The following is a 22038-nucleotide window of genomic DNA, read 5'->3' as shown; positions in this document are numbered from 1 at the left end:
AGACTGGGAAAAGCACTGAAGGGCTTTTGAACTCCTGAATATCATGGTGAGGCTTGCATTTCAGATAGATCACTTTAATTTAGTGGCAGTGTGAAAGACACTTATCTCAGAGGAAGAAAATAGTGGAGGTGAGACCAACTGAGAAAGTCTATATATAGTAGTAAGGGTGAGATGATAAAGGCCAGAAATTAGGCATGAGTTGTGGTAGGGATGGGAATGAGAGAAGTGATTTAATGAAAATTCAGGAGGCAAACCAGAAAGGGCTTTATGAATGACTGATTGAAGGAGGTGAGACAGAAATCAAAGACGACCCACATATTTCATGTTTGGGTGAGAATTAGTAGACTATGCCATAAAGAGAGAGAACACAAGAAGAAGCTTATGGGTGGTTGGGGCAGTGGTGGAAGATGATGGAACTGATATGATATCTGAATTTGTAGAGATGTTTAGCAGGCAGTTAAATATTTGACTATGAAGCTTGGGGGAGATACCTACTGAAGGTAGAGGCTAAAACCATGAGCTTCTCCTTTGGACAGTTAGGAAGGCCTTCCTTATCAATCGTTTTTCTGGCTACTATACATCTTAGTTTTACCTTGTTTTCAAAATGTGGTCCATGGACGACCGCCATTAGAGTTATATAGGGTGCCTGTTTATAAAGTCAGAATCTCTGATGAACCCAAGGACACTTTCGCCTACGCCATAGTTTGAGAACCAAAACCATAATTTAGAGTATCCCATCTCAATGGAAAGCTCTTCTAATATTTGAAGCAATTAGTACGTCCTCTTCTCTGAGTATTCTCTAGGGTAAACATAACAAACTCACTCAACAAATAATCCCTTTTCTACCCTAATTATTCTACATAATGGCTACTCTCATTGTAAGTTTATAAAATACAGATACACCAAAAAAGAAAAAATTGCTTATATCCCTACCACTCGGAGCTAATCACTTAATATTTCTGCTGTAGATATAGATGTTTTTAAAGATGCATATATACACTCAATTTTCATAACACTATCACAGAATCTACTTTATCTTTCAAATCCATTCTAAGTATCTCTTCATACCATTAATAGTATTCTTTAATGGTAAAGAATGGTATAATGGTAAAAATTACATAATCTGTTTAATAAATCCCAACAAATTATTGGAATTAAATTATTAGTAATAATTAATTAAACAATAATGAAATCATTAACTTAATATTATTAAATATTAAATTACTGAATATACAAAAAATTATTATTGAATATTTAGGTTTTCAAATTTGCCTATTACAAGAAAGTTATTTTACAACAAAATTGCAACGATCATCCTTTTACCCAACTCTTTACTTAAAACCATCCATAAAAATTAACATTCCCATACTCAAAACCAATATTGTTTTTTTTTTCCACTTAAAAAAAAAATCTCTGTAAATTCTAAAAGTAAAATAAGGTATTTCATTATTGTTTTAGATCGACTTTCTCCCTTTACTAGTTAGGCTGAATTTGTGTTTTTACTGTTCATTGATCAAATCACGAATGGTCTTGGACTTGACAATTTTATTATATATTTCTAGTATTAAAGACTGACAACCAAAAAATAACTGGCATCAGAATTGAGAGAAATAATGTCAAAAATGTATAATATATGTGTTAAGAACTTGGATGAGCAAGTAAAAAAACCTCTGTAATTAGGTATTAAAAAGAACAACAACAAAAAATATAAATGGGAACAGACACTAGCTTTCCTAAAACTCAAATATCATGTCATTCCACTTATCAGTGATTATATGCAAATTGAACATGTGCATATAATTTTGTTCTTTCTTCAATTTCCAATTAAGCTTCATAACACTGATTTTGTTTTTATAGGCATAATCACACCAGCAGAGAAGAATGGGAAGGAGATAACAGTAAGAGTTTTGGAGGGTGGAAATGGATGACTGGTAATGAACTTGGAAAACCTCAGAAGGCCAACTCATGAGGCGGAGGCAGGGACAGACTGATTTCTGCCACAAAGTCCTTAAGAGGCTCAGGATCTAAGGCACCCCAGAAGGCAGAGTGAAAGGAAAGGCTGAAAATAAGGAAGGGTGATCGTTTGAAAAGCAATTGGATCCCCTCTTCAACTCTCTGTGGAAGAATAACTAATCTATACCCTATGCTGACAGAAAAATGGAGGTTTATTTTCTGGATAGAAGGTTTCTTGACTGCCTAACACCAGGCACTGCTGAGGTTGGTACTAAGTCCCAGTCCTCTTCCCTCGTCTGGCTCAAAGGTCTTTACCTATAAGCAGAAGATTAGTAAAGCTTTTCTCTGCAAACGTGACCAACACTAAAGGGAGAAGAAAGACTTAAGACATAATGACACAATAAAGATGTAAAAAAAAAAAAAAAAAAAGAGATAATGACAGTGGGATGCCACAATCATCCTACCGTGAAGCCTACAACTCAGATGTTAGGCCCCAAAAAGAGCCACAAAACTTCCAATACAGGTTTTTGGTTCCCTACTTTTAAATGTAGGCAGAAAACCTCGAGTTATGAAATACTCAAGGAAATCTTCTGATAGGAAAGATGGTGACCAAAACAGATAGAAGGGAGAAAAGGTACATAGAAGAAAATCTATGTGGAAAGAAAACTTAAAACTTAGAGGTAAGAGAAAATACTGCCTTTGTGAAACATAAAGAGGATGCTATTAAAACACAAAAGGACTATTCAGAAACAAAGGGAACTCTTGGAAACATGACAGCAGAAATTTAAAAAATCTGACAGATGGGTTGAAATGTGAAGTTGAGAAAATCTCCCAGAAAGACAGAGACAGAAAACAGAAGAGAAAAGATGAGAAAATCAGAGAAACAGTCCTATAGGTAAAATATCTGGATCACAAGAATCCCAGAGAGAAAGGAGAAAGAAAAAAAAATCATCAACCAAATAAACTGCCCAGAATTGAAGACCTGAGATTCCACTAAAAAAAAAAAAAGCCCACTGAATACAACTGCACAATGGATGAAAACTGATACAAACCAAGGCCTTGATGATGAAATAGTGAAGCAATGCTAACAGAGAGATTTTTACAAGATAACAGAGATACAAAGTAAGAAATGGATTTAGTCTTTTCAAACAGCAACACTAGAAGTTGACTGTGGATCAATGCCTTCAAAATTTGAAAGAAAAATGATTTCTTTACCCAGTCAAACTTGCTCAAGGGACCACTGGAAACAAAAACTCCACAAGAGAAAGACAGTAGGAAGAAAGGAATTTCCAGGATGACATTATTTAGTGGACGTGGAGGACAACCAGACAGAAAATGATGTCCCAAGAGATAGATATGTTGAAGGTTGTCACCACCAAGATCCCTGCTGGTATTGTATCTTCTTTTTACCACAGGGCTGAATGTTTGGATGAACCCATATTCTTATCTGTGCACATTTGCCTTGACCATGTGCTAATGAAGTCCTGATGCTCTTACCTTCGTTCCCACACCTGCTTCATCTTGAGTACTTTTACTTCATCCCTAAATGTATTGTTTGCCTTACACCTGAGGGCTGGAGGTGGGTCCAGGTGATCTTAGGAGAAAACACAAAGCAGCCCACCGCTTCTGACTACATTCCTGCTGGAGGTCTAGTATTTGGCCCATATTTTAGCTCAGTGTGGTAACCACCTGTGGCTAGCCCTCTATATCCCAAGACCCACTGTTGCTCATGACTCCTCTGAGAGCTTTTAAACTCTTTGTGAAGCTGAAGCTCAACATACCAGAGCCTTGGCTAGGATTATTTTCTTTTGGGAGCTTTCATCTGAAAGAGGCAATGTCACATTTTCTTACCTAGCAGGTTATTGTTTGCTACTTGGTTTTTATATTAACCACCTTTCTCACTCATATATATGCCAACAATTATTAATAAAATAAAACATCTGAGAAAAAATACACAAGAACAAAAATGAGAATATAACCTTAGAATGCTTAAGACAAAGACAAAATGAAAGAATCATGAATCATATTTAAAATATACAGGGACAAAAACTATCATCCTTGAAATTTACTTGTGTGTCAATTTATTTGCTTATCCTATTTTTTAGTTTAAGCATATGTAAATTTAGCCTTTCAGATTATCTGCATTCCCATGCTCCCAAATAAATCTGTATGACATGAAAAAAGCAGTTATCATACTAGGTTTTCTTCCTTTAAGAGACAATCTACCCATCAGTTTAAATGTAATTATTTCTGAATCATGTCACTACAAATAGTGTGTTAGTGTTTAACAATACATTTTTCTATTATGTTACTGAATCAATACTATCATTTCTAAAATTAGGCTAATACTAATAGGAATTTTGATATTCTAAGAATGTTTCTGCTCGTTTTATGTATATCTCTGTAATAAAAACTAAGTTCTCTTGTTTAAAACATATTCCTCTTAGAAGAGACAACTTGGAATCTCTCCATGTATTTTATACCTGGGCTAATGTGGCAATCTGTGGCTGGGCTTGAACTGTCATTTGCTGGCTTTCAGCTTCTGTTACAGCTGCATCTCCACTCTGCTGGTTCTCTGCTCCAGATTCCATGGTCATTTAGTTACCTACAATAATATGGAAGAGTGTTACAAGCACTACAGTGCTTTGTGCTTTTGTGGTTTTAAAGGCAATTTTCAAGTTGTAAATAAGTATGTGGTGGTTAGGTTAGCAGATGCACTCAGAAATCTAGTTAAACTATAATATAGTTGAATTATTGTCAGACTTGTCCAATTATGCTGAGCTAAAAAGTTCTAGTCTTTTCAAAAAAGAAAGAACTTTTTCCTTTGCCATTTCTTCCCAATGGGATATTACTCCATCTATTATAGAAGACGGGAGTCCTCTCTTCCATGAATCTTCCCAACTAACAAGGGGAGGAAGGGCAGCAGCATAATTATAATTTTTTCAAAAATGTATCAATCAGGTAAGGAGGGAGGGTAGAGAGTAGAAGTGAGTTGATGACAGGGTCTATGAGATACTGGCTTCAAGGTACCGCCTATATGGGTATTCCCTCCTATTACAGGGAAGAAACAGAAGAATTATAAGCTACTTCCTTGGGAAGTTATTGGTGGTAGGACAAAATAGCCCAGGTTTCAACAGCCCAAGTTATTGGGTATCAAGGTAGAAAGGTGGGATTAATAGACACAGAGTCAGACCTCAAACAACTGAAAAGGTTACTTTGTGTTCTGACTCCTTACCCTATATATAGTGTGCAACATTACACATATGTGCGCGCACACACACACACACACAATAAAACACCTTTTAAAATTTTAACTGCAAAATTCTGGATAAGTTAATCAAGGCTGATCTTTCTTACTTTTTGGAACCTGCTTTGCTAAGAGTTTACTATATTTCTTAGATCTGGCACTGGATGACAGCAAAAGTGAAGAGAAATTCCTAGCAGCAGTAGCTGCTACCTTGAGGTTAGGGAAATTGATTATATATAGCAGATATAACTGGGAAAGCAACTGTGTCTAAAGGAGTCACAATAAAAGGGATTACTTCTTATTTGTGTACTACTGTTACCATTCAGTACCTAGCATATTACCTGTCAAAAATAAATTTAATAGTGAGGACTACCTATGGTGATTCCATAAACAACACAAGAACTCCAATGCTTTTCCAGAATTTATTACATTTATTTCATAACTCCGACATCAAAATAGTCACTGATCCTTATGTGATTATTACATGCCATCAGAATGTATCACATGCTAACATTTTGCCATCATTCACAGGATTCTATAAAAAGAAAGTGTTTTTACAAGTGACAGTTAAAAATGAAAATATCTGTAGAAATGAATATAAATAATGTAGAAATACAGAAGCCACCAAACAGATGACAAAGGAAAAGATCAACAGACTTGACTACATAATTATTTAAAACATTAATATGACAAAAGCCACCAAGACAAGTACACAAGGAGAAAATATCTGCTACATAAAATCAACACAATAACATCTAGAATACAGAGAAACTACTAATTCAGTAAGAAACTCTTATTGGCTAGTTCACAAAGATATATGTTTCAAGGATGGAATTTTTTTTATAATAGCAGAAAACTGGAAACAAGTATCCATCATTAAGGAGGACCATTAAAAAATTAAAGCAATAAAAAATAATGAAGTCTATCTATAATGTAAAGACACATAAAGCTTTCCAAGACAGACTGAGTGAAATGGCAAGTTATGAATATACTATAAAGTAGAAGCCCATTTATGTTAAAAACAAGTAAAACAAATTGTTGTTAAGGTGTATGCATGAAAAGAGGTATGGGAAGTTATAACTGAATCGTAATAAGTGGTGGCTCTGAAGAGAGAAAGATTTGATAGAACTGTATAGGATGATTTTCACCTTTTACTTTTTACATATTTTAGTACTTTACTTTTATTTATCTTTCTTTCCATAAGCATGGATTCAGGATTACTTGCACGATTAAAGAAATTTTAATACCAGAAATGACGGATAACATTTTGAAACTCTGAACCAAAAGCTTTACTTCAGTCATGATTTTGAGATATCTGCTAAAATTTTTTAAATCTGATACTTTTTATATGAAATTAGTATTTTTGTTTAAGATTCACCTAAACTGTTTACCCTACATTTCCAAAGAGTAAAAATAACTATTTAAAAAAAATTATCAAATAACTTTATTACCCTCTGTGATAATTCACTGAATTGTACACTTAAAACCTGTGCTCTTTTAAACTAAAAAATTTAAGAAAGACATCAAAAATAACAGAAAGCAACATCAATAGCAAAATAGTTTATGTATACTAAATACTGTCCATACTTTTGCTCTGGAAGAAAAAGGCACATGAAAGCAAAAAATCTAATCCTAGTAACAATAAAATAAGTAAATGAATCCATTTGAGGACAGTACTGAGTCAAGCTAAATAAGAGCAGAAACCCGCAAACTCTTCTCTATCTTCTCCCCTAAGTCATCAATTTAATGAGAATGAGAAGATAAATATAAATTTATCATCATAATACTTCATTTGTAGAGAGAATATGCAACCATTTTTGAAAGACTTTAGTCGAAGCCACATTTTTTTTTAACCTACGCTGTCATCCATATAGTTTCACTCCACCATTTGATTAAAGTAATCCAAAGCACAGATCATATTTCTTTTGTTTTTGTTTACTTTTCAGTATGTCAGGGCTACTTAATTGGTTTTTTTTTGACATTTAAGGTATAGGGTATCATTACAACTTTTTGTTTCAAAAAATAAAATATTTATGACTCTATAATAATAAAAGAATAAAACCATTAGCTAACATAAGTAATTACAGCTACAAGGACACATTCAAAATAGGAATGTGATTTGCATCCTTCTTCCCTCCCCAACTAGATAATATTCTTTTTACTTATTTTTTTACTTTCTTCTAAAAACAAAGTGTGGTATTTCCAATGGTTAGCATCCCCCATGTGAATAAACTGCCAGTGTTTTATTATCATTTCATTCAGGCAGACTACCAATCCTTTTTCAAGGTGGGGGACGGCCTTCTTAATTAGTTTGAGTAGATATCAACCACTTGGGCAACAGTAGAATTACTGTCTCTCATCAGATAATTCAGGCCTTCCTCAAAGTACAGGTGAGAATTACTTACAGAAAAACAATTTGTTTTAGATAAGAAATTCAAAGGACTCAACTAAAACAGAAACTATTCTTTTGGTTTTCACCTTGAGGGTACTGAAATAGCAGTCTCCAACTAAACTAGCATTTAACACGAGCACCTTAATTATGACTTTGAAAGCTTTTACTCTTTTTTTGTTTGTATCTTCAGGTGGTGAGAGAAGAGATGCTATGGTATAATGTGTACAGTCTTCAATTTTTCTATTAACCCAGGAGCAGTCTTAGCCAGCAGAGCAGTACTTCAGACACAGGATCAGTTACTAAACCCAATATGTAGGTTTCCAAAATTACTCAAGAAAAGAGATTCCTAATTCATTACACAAATGAATGCTTTCTGAGAGTGCAAAAACAAAGACTGAATACTACTGTAAAATTAAAAGAAGATCAGGTACATATGAACTCAGAGGGAATGTTGCACAAATATTGGACCTGGAATATTAGAAACAATGAATCTTAGAAATCATGAAAGATCTAGTCTTGACAGTTTTGTGAAGAATTCTTAAGAGTTCTTCCAATAATTGTGAATTCCAAAATTTATTTGGGATTGATATTTAAGATTTAGGTGTTTTTATGAATTTATCCCTAAAAATTTACATAATTCTTTGAAAACTATGAACTTGAAGAAAATTTCAAAAGTGTCACTCCTAAAAAAAACAAATTTTAAAAAATAAATTCACAAAGATACATGCCATTTTGGGACTTCCCTGGTGGTACAGTGGTTAAGAATCCGCCTGCCAATGCAGGTGACATGGGTTTGAGCCCTGGTCCGGGAAGATCCCACATGCTGTGGAGGAGCTAAGCCCATGCGTCACAACTACTGAGCCTGCGCTCTAGAGCGCGCGAGCCATAACTACTGAGCCCATGTGTCACAACTACTGAAGCCTGTGCACCTAGAGCCCATGCTCTGCAACGCAACGAAGAGGAGCCCCTGCTCGCTGAAACTAGAGAAAGCCCGCGCAGCAACGAAGACCCAACGCAGCCAAAACAAAAGATACATGCCATTTTGCTACAATGGTCTTCAGAGTTCTAACTCCTAACATGAAAAATAAAAAGGGAGTGATCCTGCAGTATTATGCACCCAATCTTGAGCAAAACAAAGAATGCTGTTCTAAGTAGTTGGGAAAGACCCTAACATTTGGTGGAAAGCTGGATCTGTCACCAAGTGGTCGTTGGAGAAATTAAGCTTTTTGTGTTCGTTTCCTCATCTGAAAACAAGAGAGATGAATTAAAGGATCTCTCTCAATTTTTAAGTGCTCTGATCTTAGGAACTGACAACACAAGATGTATGCACACACACACATAATTATGCAGACCACTTAATAAAATTATATATTATTTCCTTTTAGTACACAGTTCATAGTAAAGAAAACAGACTAAGAATAGGTCACCTAGCCTCTCAATCTTGGGCAAATATAAAAATATTACCATTCACATATATTACAATATATAAAATTTATCAAACAGTTTAATAGTCCCTTTTCTTAATTTTCAAAGAGGATAAAGCAGCTTTTTATTTCCATCCTAGAAAGCTTCAAGAAATTTATCTAAGACTGTATCACTTTTGTACCTTCATAAAGACAGTAGATATTTAAAAGTTTAAAATATAGTTTAGATAAACATCCCAATAAAGTGTCAAATGACTGCTTCCATGATATTTAAGAGGAGAGTATGCTGCAATAGTCAAGAGTGCTGGAACGCCAAAGAAACACTAGAGACAAATACAGTATTGACAAATTTGGGGATTTATTTTCTGATAAGAAAAATGGTATAAGCAAAGGCTTAAATTATAGTAGGCCTTTAGAGAAATGTGTGAGTCAGTGCCTGGTGCCTGGCCTTGCATAGAAGCAAGGATAAAAGATAAAGAAAAAAATGGTCATTCCAAGCCAATCAGCAACTACTAGGGCAAAATGAGAATATGAGAATGATGTCTCTTAAAGTAAGTCATTGGGTTTAGAATTTTTATGTTGCAATGTATTTTACTTCTACTTTGCATAGCAATATATCCTGAGGTAATTCACCACAAGTGAATAACTCACTTTTCCAAAACCAACACTATCTTCAATTTTAACAATTTATATTATATACATTATACTTGTATTACAGTATCATATCTGAGCATTTATATGTCAGGAACTGTTCAAGTTACTGGGGATGAAGAAATAAATTTTTAAAGAACTTTGTCATTGTGGAATTTATATTCTAATGTGTGGAAATAGCAGAGAGAAAGTAAACCAGTAAAATGTGTAACAAATCAGAAGGTTAAGATGTGTTGGGTAAAAAATAAAGCTGGGAAGGATATTGGAGGGATTTTCAGTATTATAAAAGGAGACCAGTAAAGCCCTCATTGGTAAGGTAGCATTTAAATTCACTTACCCAGCACCTGTATAGAACTATACCAAATCAGGGATAAATTGCTGGCAGCACTAATTCTGTATTTTCTGCCTCTACCAAGTCAAGTCAACTAAAAGGTCATCAAAAAAGAAAGCAAGCCCATATCATCACTTTTGCTAACAACCATTAAGCAAAAGGAGAGAATGCTGTAAATCTTCACTTTGTTCTTTTTCCTAAAATATTTTGACCTTTAAGAAGTGCCCAAGTCCTTATGGTCCTAAACATTCTAGTTCAAGTTTATGAAAAATAAATCCATCTCCCTTACAACTTAGTTTACTTTTTAATCCCTTAAATCTATGACAAATTTAATCCGGTCTAGGATGAGAGGTAAGTATTCAGAGAAATGCACTGTGAAGAAGAAATAATATATTCATAATTAATAGAACATATGCTGTGGTTTTTAAAATGCAAATGACCTTAATTATAAGTGAGAAGAAAAACTTCCCCTGCACCTAACAAGTGGGCGACTCCTCCTGAACTCTCTCGTCAATCTGGAAGTCCAGGGATTTAAGGAAATCACATAAGCAGAAGTCTAACGTCTCCAGGGTGATCACAGCAAAAGTCACATTTGGGCACATGATTTTAAAACTAAATGACTAGTATGTTGTCATATGCAGATATACTACTAAAAACATTTTGCAGAAGTATACCTAAAAACATCTAGGGGTGATGTACAATACTTTCTACAGTTATTTTCTACCTGTTTTTAGTATTTTACAACTGCTTGAAAGCCTTGCTAGCACATTCTCGCACCTTCAACATGTCTTGATTAATATTCTATAAGTGTTATGATTACTTTACTAAAGAGAGTGGCAAAATGTTCAGCTGCTACACAAAGGATTCTAGCTTTCCAGGACTCAATGACTATGTTGCACTGCCTCTTTTCCTCTACTTTTTTTTCCCCTGTATGTTTTTTGGTTGTTAACCTTGAAATACTTCATTTATCTTTATCTCGTATGTCCTATCTAGCAGAACTGAGATGTATGCAATCAATACTGGAAATTTAATGGTCCAGGTTTCTGATGCTAATAATAGTCTTTTGCTATTAAATATACCATACTTTCACTGAAACCAGCTAGGAAAATAGCACATTCAAATGCTGCATGTGTACATATACATGTGTGTAGGTACGTATATATGTACACATTCACACTCCCCTCTCAACACACATATCAACTTCAACTGTAAGAACCTTGTTAGACTGATCACACCCTAGCAAAATAAGGTTATATACATACATTTTTAGGGAAAGAGAACAGCCAATGTGATAAACTAAAATAAACTGGTATCTTTATCAAACTAAGTAAATTCTGACATAATTTTCAGAAAGTTTCCTCTATGCTCCTACTAAGGTCTTTCTCCCTTAACTAGAATACAAATCCATACTTTAGCCTACAGTCTAGATATTAGAGGAAGGCAAGATAAGTTGTATATGAATAATTCTGTGTGATCTGAATTTGGTGAGATTTAATCATTTATGAGACAAAAATAAAAGCTTGAAAATTTGTATGTTTTAATAAATTCTTTGTATTAATAGTAAACGCCAGTACTCAACTACCACTACCTAAAAAGAAGGCATACAACAATGGGGAATCTTTTCAATGTTATTTAATAAGACTATTTCCCTGATTTGTTTATTGGACTGAACTCAGAGAAACTGCTTTAATTAAGTTCAAGATTTGTATGTTATGATTTATTGCAGTTTTGTGATTACCAGAGCATTTAAATGCTATTTTTAATAAGTAAAGTTATTTAAAAATGTGTAGCATGCTCTATAAGAAAGATACTGTCCTCAAAGGAAGTACTTAACAGAAGTGAATTAGGATTTATAGAAATGTATTGCATGATTTATGATACAGCCATCCTCATATCCTAGTGCGACTAATTCTATAGTATCTTTCAGTAAGAAAGCTTTAGTGATTTCTCAAATCAAAGTTACTATTATTTTTTCAAGTACTGGCAAAATGTATTTGCCTTGTTTTCCTTCAGGTAAGACTACTCATGGCTCTGAAACGAGCCTTCACGTATCTGGTCACCAAGAGACAAACAGTGTTGCTTAGCAAAGCAGCAACTATGACTATGCATTATTTTAGATAATAACATTTTATCCCAACCCTTCCTATTCTCCTTTCTTTGCAAACACACATCTGATACCATTTTCACACCTTGAGCCTTTCAAAGAAGTGACCCTATATAAATTTCTATATATGAAGTTCTACTAAATAGATTTTTGAAGCTGATTTTTTTTTTAAGGAAAAAGGCATTATGCACCTCCTACATACAGTTACTTTTAGAAGAGCAATTTCCGTGTTGTCTAAAGAGTGAAACTGTCTTCAAATTTTAAGTTCTGCTTCATAAACTAGCTCAAGGTTAATACTGTAAGGACCTACAAAAGTTATGCCTCGAAGTTAAAATTTATAGCCTACTATTCCATTTACTCAATAAAACCCCAGGGACTATGTGAAAATAACTTACATTGAAATGGAAAATGAATGTCCAAGTGTTTTCAAAAATAAGTTTATAAAGTTAACGTTTATCATTTTAACAGTTCTGTTTTGAGCTAAATTTTAAAATGCTATTCTTGGTGAATTATTTACAAATTAGACATCAAAGAGTGAAAATCAGTTTTCCTGAAGTGAGACAGCACATGTTATATGGTGGGAGTCATAAGACAGGAATTCTGGTTTTAGCTGTGACTTCACAGATGGAGAATTAAAGATGTTAAGAGATTTGTAAGAACTTCACAAGACTGTTCAGGGCTATACCACCTAGCCTCAAATATTATAAAAAGTGAAGAAATATTTGACCAGCAGAACTGCATGAACTGTTAAGCAACATGCTAATCATTTTAATTATGTCTTGCTTACCAGAAAAATCCCAAGCACTCAAAGCACCAAGGGTATATTGAACTATATCTTAAAAATTAGCCATGGTTAATCTACAAAGTTGAAAAATGACATGCAGATGAGCAAAGACTTTACGTACAGTTTTGATAAAGACTCACTTCAGGTTTAGGTATCTTAATCTCTAATCCTGAAAGAATCAATGCTGAATCAAGTCCAACATTCCAGGTAAATGTACTTCTTTACCAATCAGGCAGTGATTTCTGGTAATCACTGATTAATACAATCTCATGCTATTTTTCATGTTTCAGAGGTGGGAAGTAAAGCATCAGAATTAACTAAAACTCAAAGGAGAAAACTTTCTAAGCTATGAAAAACGAACCTAATTTCCTTGGCTTTTAAAAAACAAATCTGTAATTTCAGTGTTTTAATTGTCTAATAAGTATTTATGTCTGCTTCCTTTAACCTGTGCAAATCTAAAGGGGGATTGGTTTTAATCTTGCCTTTTAAATCTGTGACCCTCCAAGAGGGACTCATTCATTGTAAGTAAGTTTTCTGTGCACATTACATAATAAGTGTTCTGCCAAAAACTATGAGGACTATAGTTTAAAGCAGGCAAGAACCTTTCTCTCAAAGAGCTCACAAACTAATAGTAAGAGATGAAAAATGTATTATATACATATAAAAGAGCTAGGCAAGTATAAACTACCATCAGTTTACCTATAAAGTCCCTCCAAACAAGTATTTAGTTAACAATGACTTCAAACCATAAACTTCTACTTTGAAATGATAGGAAAACAATGAATTATGGAAAAAAGGAAAGCAAGAGCTGGCTATTTATGGTAATCTTTCTGTTGATGCTGACCTAATTAATAAGATAATGAAATCAATATATTTTTTCAAGACCGTGGCTACTTCCTTCAAGTGAACTTTTATAAACCAAAACTTAACTATTGTTGAGGAACAAAAATTTCTAGTAATCATCAATAAAGCTAGAACCTTGGAAACTTTCTCCACAAAGAGATAATGCTGTTAATATTCAGAGTGATGAAGACTATGCTTCACTGTTATTTCTTGCCCAGGGAAAAGGGTCTACCAGTATGTAAATTTAAATTCTCCAGAGCTCAGTTTAGTCATCTGCAAAAAATGAAGGAGTTACTACTGCCTTCAGGGTAAAAGCTTGCTAAGTGTGAATTCCCTCTCAAATAGCAGAATTTATGAGTAATATACTACACCCACACAAACATAATAAATTCTCTCATAACAAATAATTTGTAAAATATAGTATATTGAATTAAAACGTTTCACTCAAAGTTGTTATTTCTTGATTTTTATCTTTGCTTCTTTTGGTCACTCAACTAAGGGATCTGGACACAGGATAAAAGAGAAGACCAGAGCAGGTGGGGGGTAACTCCAAATACGCATTAGTAGATTTAGTTATTTTTCTAACTAAAAACTAAAACTAGATTTTAGTTTTTAGTTAAATAGTGGTGTCCTGTTTGCCTGGGCTTTCAGAGATATTTAGAAAATGTCTGTTATAATTAAATAAGAATTTATGATGTCCAAGATATGACACCAAAAAGCACAAGCAACGAAAGAAAAAAACAGAACTGGAAATTGTCAAAATTAAAAACTTTCGTGCCAAGAAAGTGAAGACAATCCACAGAATGAAAGAAATTTTTATAAATCATATATATCTGCTAAGAAGTTTGTATCTAGAATAATAAAGAACTATTACAACTCAATAAGACAAAAAACCCAATTTAAAAATGAGCAAAGGATCTGAACAGACATTTCTTCCAAGATATATAAATGGCCAGTAAGTACACAATAAGATGCCAGACAGCATTAGTCATCAGGCAAATGCAAATCTAAATCACAATGAGATACTACTTCACACCCACTAAATGGCTACAATGAAAAATAAAAACAAGTGTTGGTGAGGATAGAGAGAAATCAGAACCCTTATATATTGCTGGTGAGAATGTAAAAAGATACCACCATGGGTCTGGCAAACAGTCTGGCAGTTCCTCAAATAGTTAAAAGTAGTCACTATATAATCCGGCAATTCCACTCCTAGGTATAAACCTAAGAGAAATGAAAACATGTGCAGTAAATGAATGCTCATGGCAGCATTATTCACAACAGCCCCAAAGTCCAAATATACATGAATTCATGAATAAAATACTGCATATCCATAAAATGGAGTATTATTTAGCAATAAAAAGGAATGAAGTCCTGACAGATTCAACACGGATGAACCCTGAATTATTATGCTAAGTAAAAGAAGCTCATCACAATAGAGTCCTTTGATATGCAATGTTCAGAATAGGCAAATCTAGAGACAGAAAGTGCATTAGTAGTTGCCTAGGGCTTGGGGTACGGAGAGATTGAGGCATGATGGTTCAGGGATGTGGAGTTTCTTTTTTGATTAACAAAAATGTCCTAAAACTGACTGTGGTGATAGGTGCACAACCTTGTGAACATGCTAAATAACTATAGAACTGTACACTGGAAATAGGTAGACTGTATGGTACGTCAATTGTAGTTCAACAGTGCTGCTACAAATGAATCAATGATGTCCAATTTTTAAACTGCAATATAATCTATCATGAAGGAGAAAGGATTAAGAATCAGGATATCTATATTTTAGCCCAAAATATCACACCATTCCTGTTTATGTCATTCCTCCTCTTACATGAATAACTTAAAGCTTCCTGCCTCACACTCAGGGTTTCTCGTAGTGTGGATTTATAGTTAATGTGACACTTTCTTCACCTCATCAACTTGTGAACATATCAAGTTCACTCTACTTCCATGTCTTCATTTTTGTTGTCCATGCCACTGCTTACAATATAATCCCCTTTACTTCTACCTTCCAAGTTCTTCCATATGCAATTTGAATACTATCTTTCTCACAAAACATTTCCTCACTGAACGCCTTCTCTTCTAAACTCAACGGTCCTTCAAGATAGGGAAAACTGATACTCTGCCACATATAAATCATTCTTTCTTATACTTTTGTCACCTCCACTATACTGTGAGTTCCATGAGGGCAGTAAAGCCACATACTCAAGCTTTACTGTTTATAGCAACTAGAACTTCATTTAATATCTATAAAAGTACCTAAATGAATAAATTTTCTTGTGATTATTCCACCAACTACAAAAAAGCTAATGGTCAATAAACATTCACTGAATAAATGACTAGACTGATAAATGGCAGGAAGTAAAACCGTAACAGCAAACAATAAAGCTGCTACTGACACTTTTAAGGAAATGATACCCCTTTAAGAGTACAGAATTCAGAACAAGCAATAATTTTCACTTCAGTGATGAAAAACAAGAGATTTCTGAGTCTCCTCCTGCTAATCGCTTACACAAATAGGGATAACTCTAAAAATTGTTATTCAGCTTTGTTTAGATAACAAACACTTTTAGTTACATCTATGCTGTCATATAATTATAACCAGAAACTCACATGCAGATAACCAGCTCATTAGGAAAAGAGTTAAAATTGAAGAAAGAGGGCTTCACCGGTGGCGCAGTGGTTAAGAGTCCGCCTTCCGATGCAGGGGACACGGGTTCGTGCCCCAGTCCGTGAAGATCCCACATGCCGCGGAGCAGCTGGGCCCGTGAGCCATAGCCGCTGAGCCTGCGCGTCCAGAGCCTGGGCTCCACAACGGGAGAGGCCACAACAGTGAGAGGCCCGCGTACCACAAAAAAAAAAAAAAAATTGAAGAAAGAAATCTTAGTTTCCAAGAAGATTCACTAATCTTTGGGAAAGACATTTTCTATTACCATTGGTATAAATAAATTCTCAGACATACCCTCTACTCTGACATCAAGGTCATTAGTTATTTTAACTTCTCACTTAATTCTCTCTTCTCCAACCAAATGTCAGTCATTACTTCTCTCCTTTAGGAAAAAACTTACCATCAATCCCTCAGACCTCTTACTCTCCAAACCTTGACTGTTGATAGACTATTCAGAGTCTAGATTAATCCAGCCAGGAAGAATTTGTTCAGACAGTCCATCTCATTTATGGTAAACTTTTATTACTTTACCTCAACCCTGAGAAAAAGCAACTCAGGCATTTAAAAGTTTAACAAGGGGTACTATTGTTAAGTTGAGATTCATGTAACTAGCCTCAAGAATTGATTAAATACATAAAGGTAAATTTTTCATCACTGGATATGTAAAATACTGTCTTCTACTTATCTGCTGGAATTAACACCAAAGTATGAATGATAAATCTTCCCCTCCCCCCCTTCTTACTGGTAACCTAGGAGACAGGTGAACAAAACTAGGTAAAATAACAAAACATATCTTTCCAGGGCCAGGACTGGCAGAGCTAAGAGAAGAATGCAAAACAAAGTAAAATAACAGGACACAAGACAAGACTTTGTATATACTAAGGAAAGAGGGGCATGCTGGGTGAGAAGAGAAACAAATGGCTACTCTTATCTGTGTTTCAAATATGTCTCAAAAACCTACATTTACAGATTGATAGTACAAAATAAATTTAAAACCATACTTTCTTCTTACAACTCCAAAAAGTTTAACCAGACTAACCACATATAATGACTGAGTTAGCATATGTATTAAATTGGCAGAGGAAAACAAGTAGCCATTGTTCTAGTTCATGATCTTTACCTCTATCCCAAAAGGCAATTCACTGATACAATGACACTGTGAGAAATCATTTAATTCCCTGGTAGCCTCCAGATATGTTCCAGAAGAAAACTTTTCTGCCTTTACAGATTTCAATTATCCACTCCCCCCCTCCGCCCCCAACCAAATCTAGAAAGATAAGTGCTTTGTAAACATTTTAGTCACTGAGTGGGCAAAAATAGCATGTATTAGTATTTTATATAAAAATACTAGTAAATCCTCAAAATAATAGTAAGACAATATTCTTTCATTAAAAGCTTTAACATATGTAACTGTCAACGTAAGCATACAAAGAATGAGATACACCGTAACAGCTTCATTTAATGATTTTTTTGAAAGATAAGGGACTTTTTTGTGTCCCTGCTGCTAGAGTATTAGTTATCATTTTCTAAGCTTAATCAACTTAAAAAACTTACAGCATGTGTATTTTAAAGATAAATACACTAACAGCATGTATATTTAAAATGAACTATAGTTAAATGCTGCTTAGAAGGTCCAAAAAAGAGAGGTACTGAAACTTGTTTTGTTTTCTAGTTGAAATGAGTATTACTTGGGTCAACTGGTTGACCAAGGACTTTCACAGTAAAAAAAAAAAGAAAAAAAAAATTATCTCAGCAGTAAAGTCTCAGTAGACAATCATATAGAAGAAACTCACCATTTATTTAGATATCAAATATAAAACTCACTGATAATGACACTAAGAAACATTAGAAAATCATCAAAAAATAAGTTAATGAGTATATAAAAAATTAACTCAGGGAGAAAGCTAGCACACTAATCAGGATTACTGGGTAGTAATAGTCCATGAGAATAGTCTGTTTAATCAAAGGTCTGGACTACATGAGATGTTCTTTCTCATTCAGAGAGAAAACTATAGACTATTTTTGGTTGAAATAACAGAAGGAAGTAGTTTGTTCAGGGCTATAAGAACCACAACAAAAGAGTTAAATTCAGATTAAATTCACTTTGAGACTTAAATCTTCTACAGCTTGCTTTCCTCTTCATGTACATCGCGATCATTTTAATAAAACTTAAAAAAAAAACCCTGAAACTAAAAAGGTAATTAAGGCAGTTCAAATAATTTCCAAATTGGCATCTCTCATTCAAACGAAATCTTTCATTTAAAGAAATTGAAAAAAAAAAAGAAATAAAGGCATACTGACAGCATTCCTTACTTTAAAAGGTCACAAAAGAGCTGAAAATAAAATCAGCTCATAATTAAAAGAATGAAGCTCTTTATGTCCTGACACAAACCAACTGCTAAACCATGTTAAGTGAAAATAGCAAGATACATGAGTGTACATAGTATACTATCATTTGTACAAAAGGGATGTGCGGGGAGGAGAGTACATACATATTTGCTTGTGTATGGACAGAACACCTCTGAAAGGACAAACAAGAAATTGGTGACACTTGGGTGACTGGAGGGCAAAACACATGACTCCCTGCTGTATTACATCTTATGTGTTTTGAATTACGGACTATCTGAATGAATTATTTATTAAAAAAATAAAACTGGAAATACAAAATATAATCCTTCCTTCCATCTTCAGGTGTGATCTCTCTTTCCTTTGACTGCTTTCTGATGACATATACTCTGCATTATTAGTCATCATGTCCCCAAAAGTTCCTTGAGGATAGAGATATGACAATGTAATTCATCTTTGGATTCGCTGCAGCTTCTGGCCCAGTGTATTAAAACACAGTAACAATTATGATGAATAATTTAAAACATAATAGGAAACACTTGTTGAACACTTGTGACATGCCTCACGTTTAATATGCATTAACTTATTTAATTCCCACATTTGTATGAGCTAGATATTGTACACTTATGACCAAGGAAATTGAGGTATGGAGAAGAAACTTGCCCAAGGTTCCAAGCTAGGAAGTTAAAATAAACCTTAAAAATAAATAGCTGTCATTAATTGAATCCTTAAGGAAGTACTTTATAATTATCTCACAATGCTATAAAGTAGCTTTATCAGATAAGGAAACTAAGGCTGAGAAAGATCAAGAAACTTCTTGTAGGTCACAAAATTCCTTGAGGGTAGGCACATGATAGTAGTGGCAAAAGGAGGATTCAAACTGGCATGTGATTCCCAAACCCCGTGCTCTTTCCATTAACTACATTCTCTGTCACAGTAAATGCTAAATATTTGAAGTACCACAAATTGTGTCTCAAGTGATAATGTAGAGATGAGTTCATACATGAGTAAGAAAAAAACCAATCTTTTCATTTTTTCCATTCCCTATATCCTTAAATTCAGATTTGAGCTCTAACTATTCAATAAAGAAGCCATCACTGGAGGTGACACTGTAACATGAAGAAAGATATGCTTACAAGATTATGTCACAGGCTGGCTATAAACAAGTCTACATAACCATTCCTGATAAGATACTGAAATTATAAATTTCAGTGATACATTGTAAGCATAATTTTTTTCTACTGTGTAAAAAAAGGAAAAAGATTTTTAAAATGAGGTGAAGTGGGAAATATATACTTGGTTTTACTGCAACCATATTATACCCCCCAAAACAAAACCCAATGTCTTAGAATGAAAAACAAAATAAAGCTACTTCTCTATGAAGAAACAAAAAGTCTATTAATCAGATCGAATCATGAAAATGAATTTCAGAAAGCAGAAAAAGGAAGGTGCCATTTTACGAATCAGGTTTCTAAGTTTCCTTAGGCTCTTATGTGGGAAAAAAAAATCATTCGAAAAGTGTAACACTAAAGTCTTAAATTCCATAAAAAGTGTCCTTTTAATATTCTTCAATTTGTGTCAAAAACTCATTGGCTTTCTGAATACATGTCCATTAAAAAAAAGGTTCAAGCAGATTTAACTGTAATTTCTGCTGATCCCTGGGAGGGAGCAGAGTATAATTTAGTAACAAGCTCTAAATGAATATTCAAATATCAATGAATATAAAAGTTCAAGAAGTTTCACCTGAGATTACTAAAAGAATTAGATTATGAATTTATAAATAAAATTTTAAAAAAATATTTTGGATAAGACTGAAGAAAAAACTTATCAGAAAGCTTTTCTTTTCTAATTCAACAAAGGAAGAGTCATTGTCATATAGTCTGTAAGGCAAAAAAATTCTACTCAACTTACGCTGGTTTGCAGAAAATCCTTAAGGAAAACCAGTAATCTATAGTATCATCAAGACCATAATTTCCTCAGTGTTTGGAAATAAAATCATCTTCCCAATTCTTATGGAAAAACTCTTTATTACATCTTCTTAATTGTTTCTTGGTAATGACAAATTGCTAAGGTGGTTTTTTAAAGACTTGCAATACAGCAAAGTAGGTTTTGGAAAAGTGACTTGCAAACAGAAAATCAGAAGACAGTGCTTCTACTAACAATATTTATTCCTAACAAGAAACCCTGTATCAATCACAATTCTATCACACCCTGAGACAGGTAAGTATTTTAAAAACAAATAACCTGTTCATCTTTTGCATCACTTAAAATAACCATTTTGGCTTTATTTTTTAAATCAGGAAATGAGTGTAAAAGATTTCAATAGCTGGCAACCAAAAGTATCTTTTATACTGACTAAACCTTTAGAAGGCAAAACTGTTGCAAGCTAAGGCTAGCATGAAATTCTAACTTCTGAAGAAGGCAAGACAAACTTAAATAGGTCATATCCCAGGTCCTTTAAAAATTGTCTTTTAATCTTTGATGTGTCAATGACTTTTCTGCTGTCCCTCCTCCCCAACAGGGAAAGAAAAAATAAACCTTGCGGCTTAAATTATTGTCGCTCTGGGGCTGGGGTTACCTACCGCATGCTAGACTAATAATGGATACTTTTAAATGCCTATTTTTAGAATTAGTATTAACCAATCTCTTGTTTACATTTAGACAGAAAGATGTGCGAAACATGGCAGGGGGTACATGGGGAGATCCAGAAGACCCAACACCACGGCTGCCTGCCCCCCCCCCGCAAAAAAGGTGATGTAAAACAAAAGTACATCGGCTAATATTTGTTTCAACGAAGTGTTTCAGAATCTCTCAAGTGATTATTCCCTTATTGAAAAGGGTTAAAACCGAAACTGTTTTCAAACATCAGCTTCCCTTTTACAAGATCCCAACAGTTTTTAAAAAGTTACTACCAATATGTTTTTCTTAGCACCCCCTTCCTCCCCGAAAGAATGCATTTCCATGACTACTGATTTAAAAAAAAGAGGGTGAGGATAAGAGTCAAAAATTATTTTAAAAAGCTTGAGTTCTCATTCCTTCATGTAAGCAGAAAAACACAGAAAACATCTTTCCAATGGGGTGGGAGCAGGGGAAAAGGGCGTGAATAAAATACAGTACGAAAGGAAACCTTGGGTTTCGAACTTTATTGCACAAAGAGAGAGTGGAGAGGAGAGTAGGTCAGCCGGAGCAGCGCTTCCCCTCGCGAAGCGGGCATGCAGACAAGGAGGCTACCGGGAAGGCAGGCACCTTCACCTCCTCTGCCCTCAGCTGTCGCCTTCTTCCTCCTCCACCC

At 34.3% G+C, this 22038-nt stretch overlaps 1 protein-coding gene across 3 annotated transcripts in view; it reads right to left on the bottom strand.

Annotated features, from left to right (window-relative positions):
* The window catches only part of CREB1 (cAMP responsive element binding protein 1), a 55922-nt gene that overhangs the window by 33436 nt on the left and 448 nt on the right, over window positions 1–22038 (bottom strand). For all 3 annotated transcript variants that reach the window (XR_003002325.1, XM_024738294.1, XM_024738292.1), the window contains exon 2: window positions 4437–4558. Coding sequence is in view for 2 of the 3 variants with exons in the window: in XM_024738294.1 (XP_024594062.1) it covers window positions 4437–4550 (114 nt within the window). In the remaining variant the exon portion in view is untranslated. The remainder of the gene's footprint in view (window positions 1–4436; window positions 4559–22038) is intronic.

Source organism: Neophocaena asiaeorientalis, unplaced genomic scaffold (assembly GCF_003031525.2).
Source record: "Neophocaena asiaeorientalis asiaeorientalis breed wild unplaced genomic scaffold, Neophocaena_asiaeorientalis_V1.1 scaffold258, whole genome shotgun sequence".
Taxonomy (NCBI): domain Eukaryota; kingdom Metazoa; phylum Chordata; class Mammalia; order Artiodactyla; family Phocoenidae; genus Neophocaena; species Neophocaena asiaeorientalis.
Note: the sequence above shows the minus strand (reverse complement) of the source record. Positions and strands in the feature narration are given on the sequence as shown.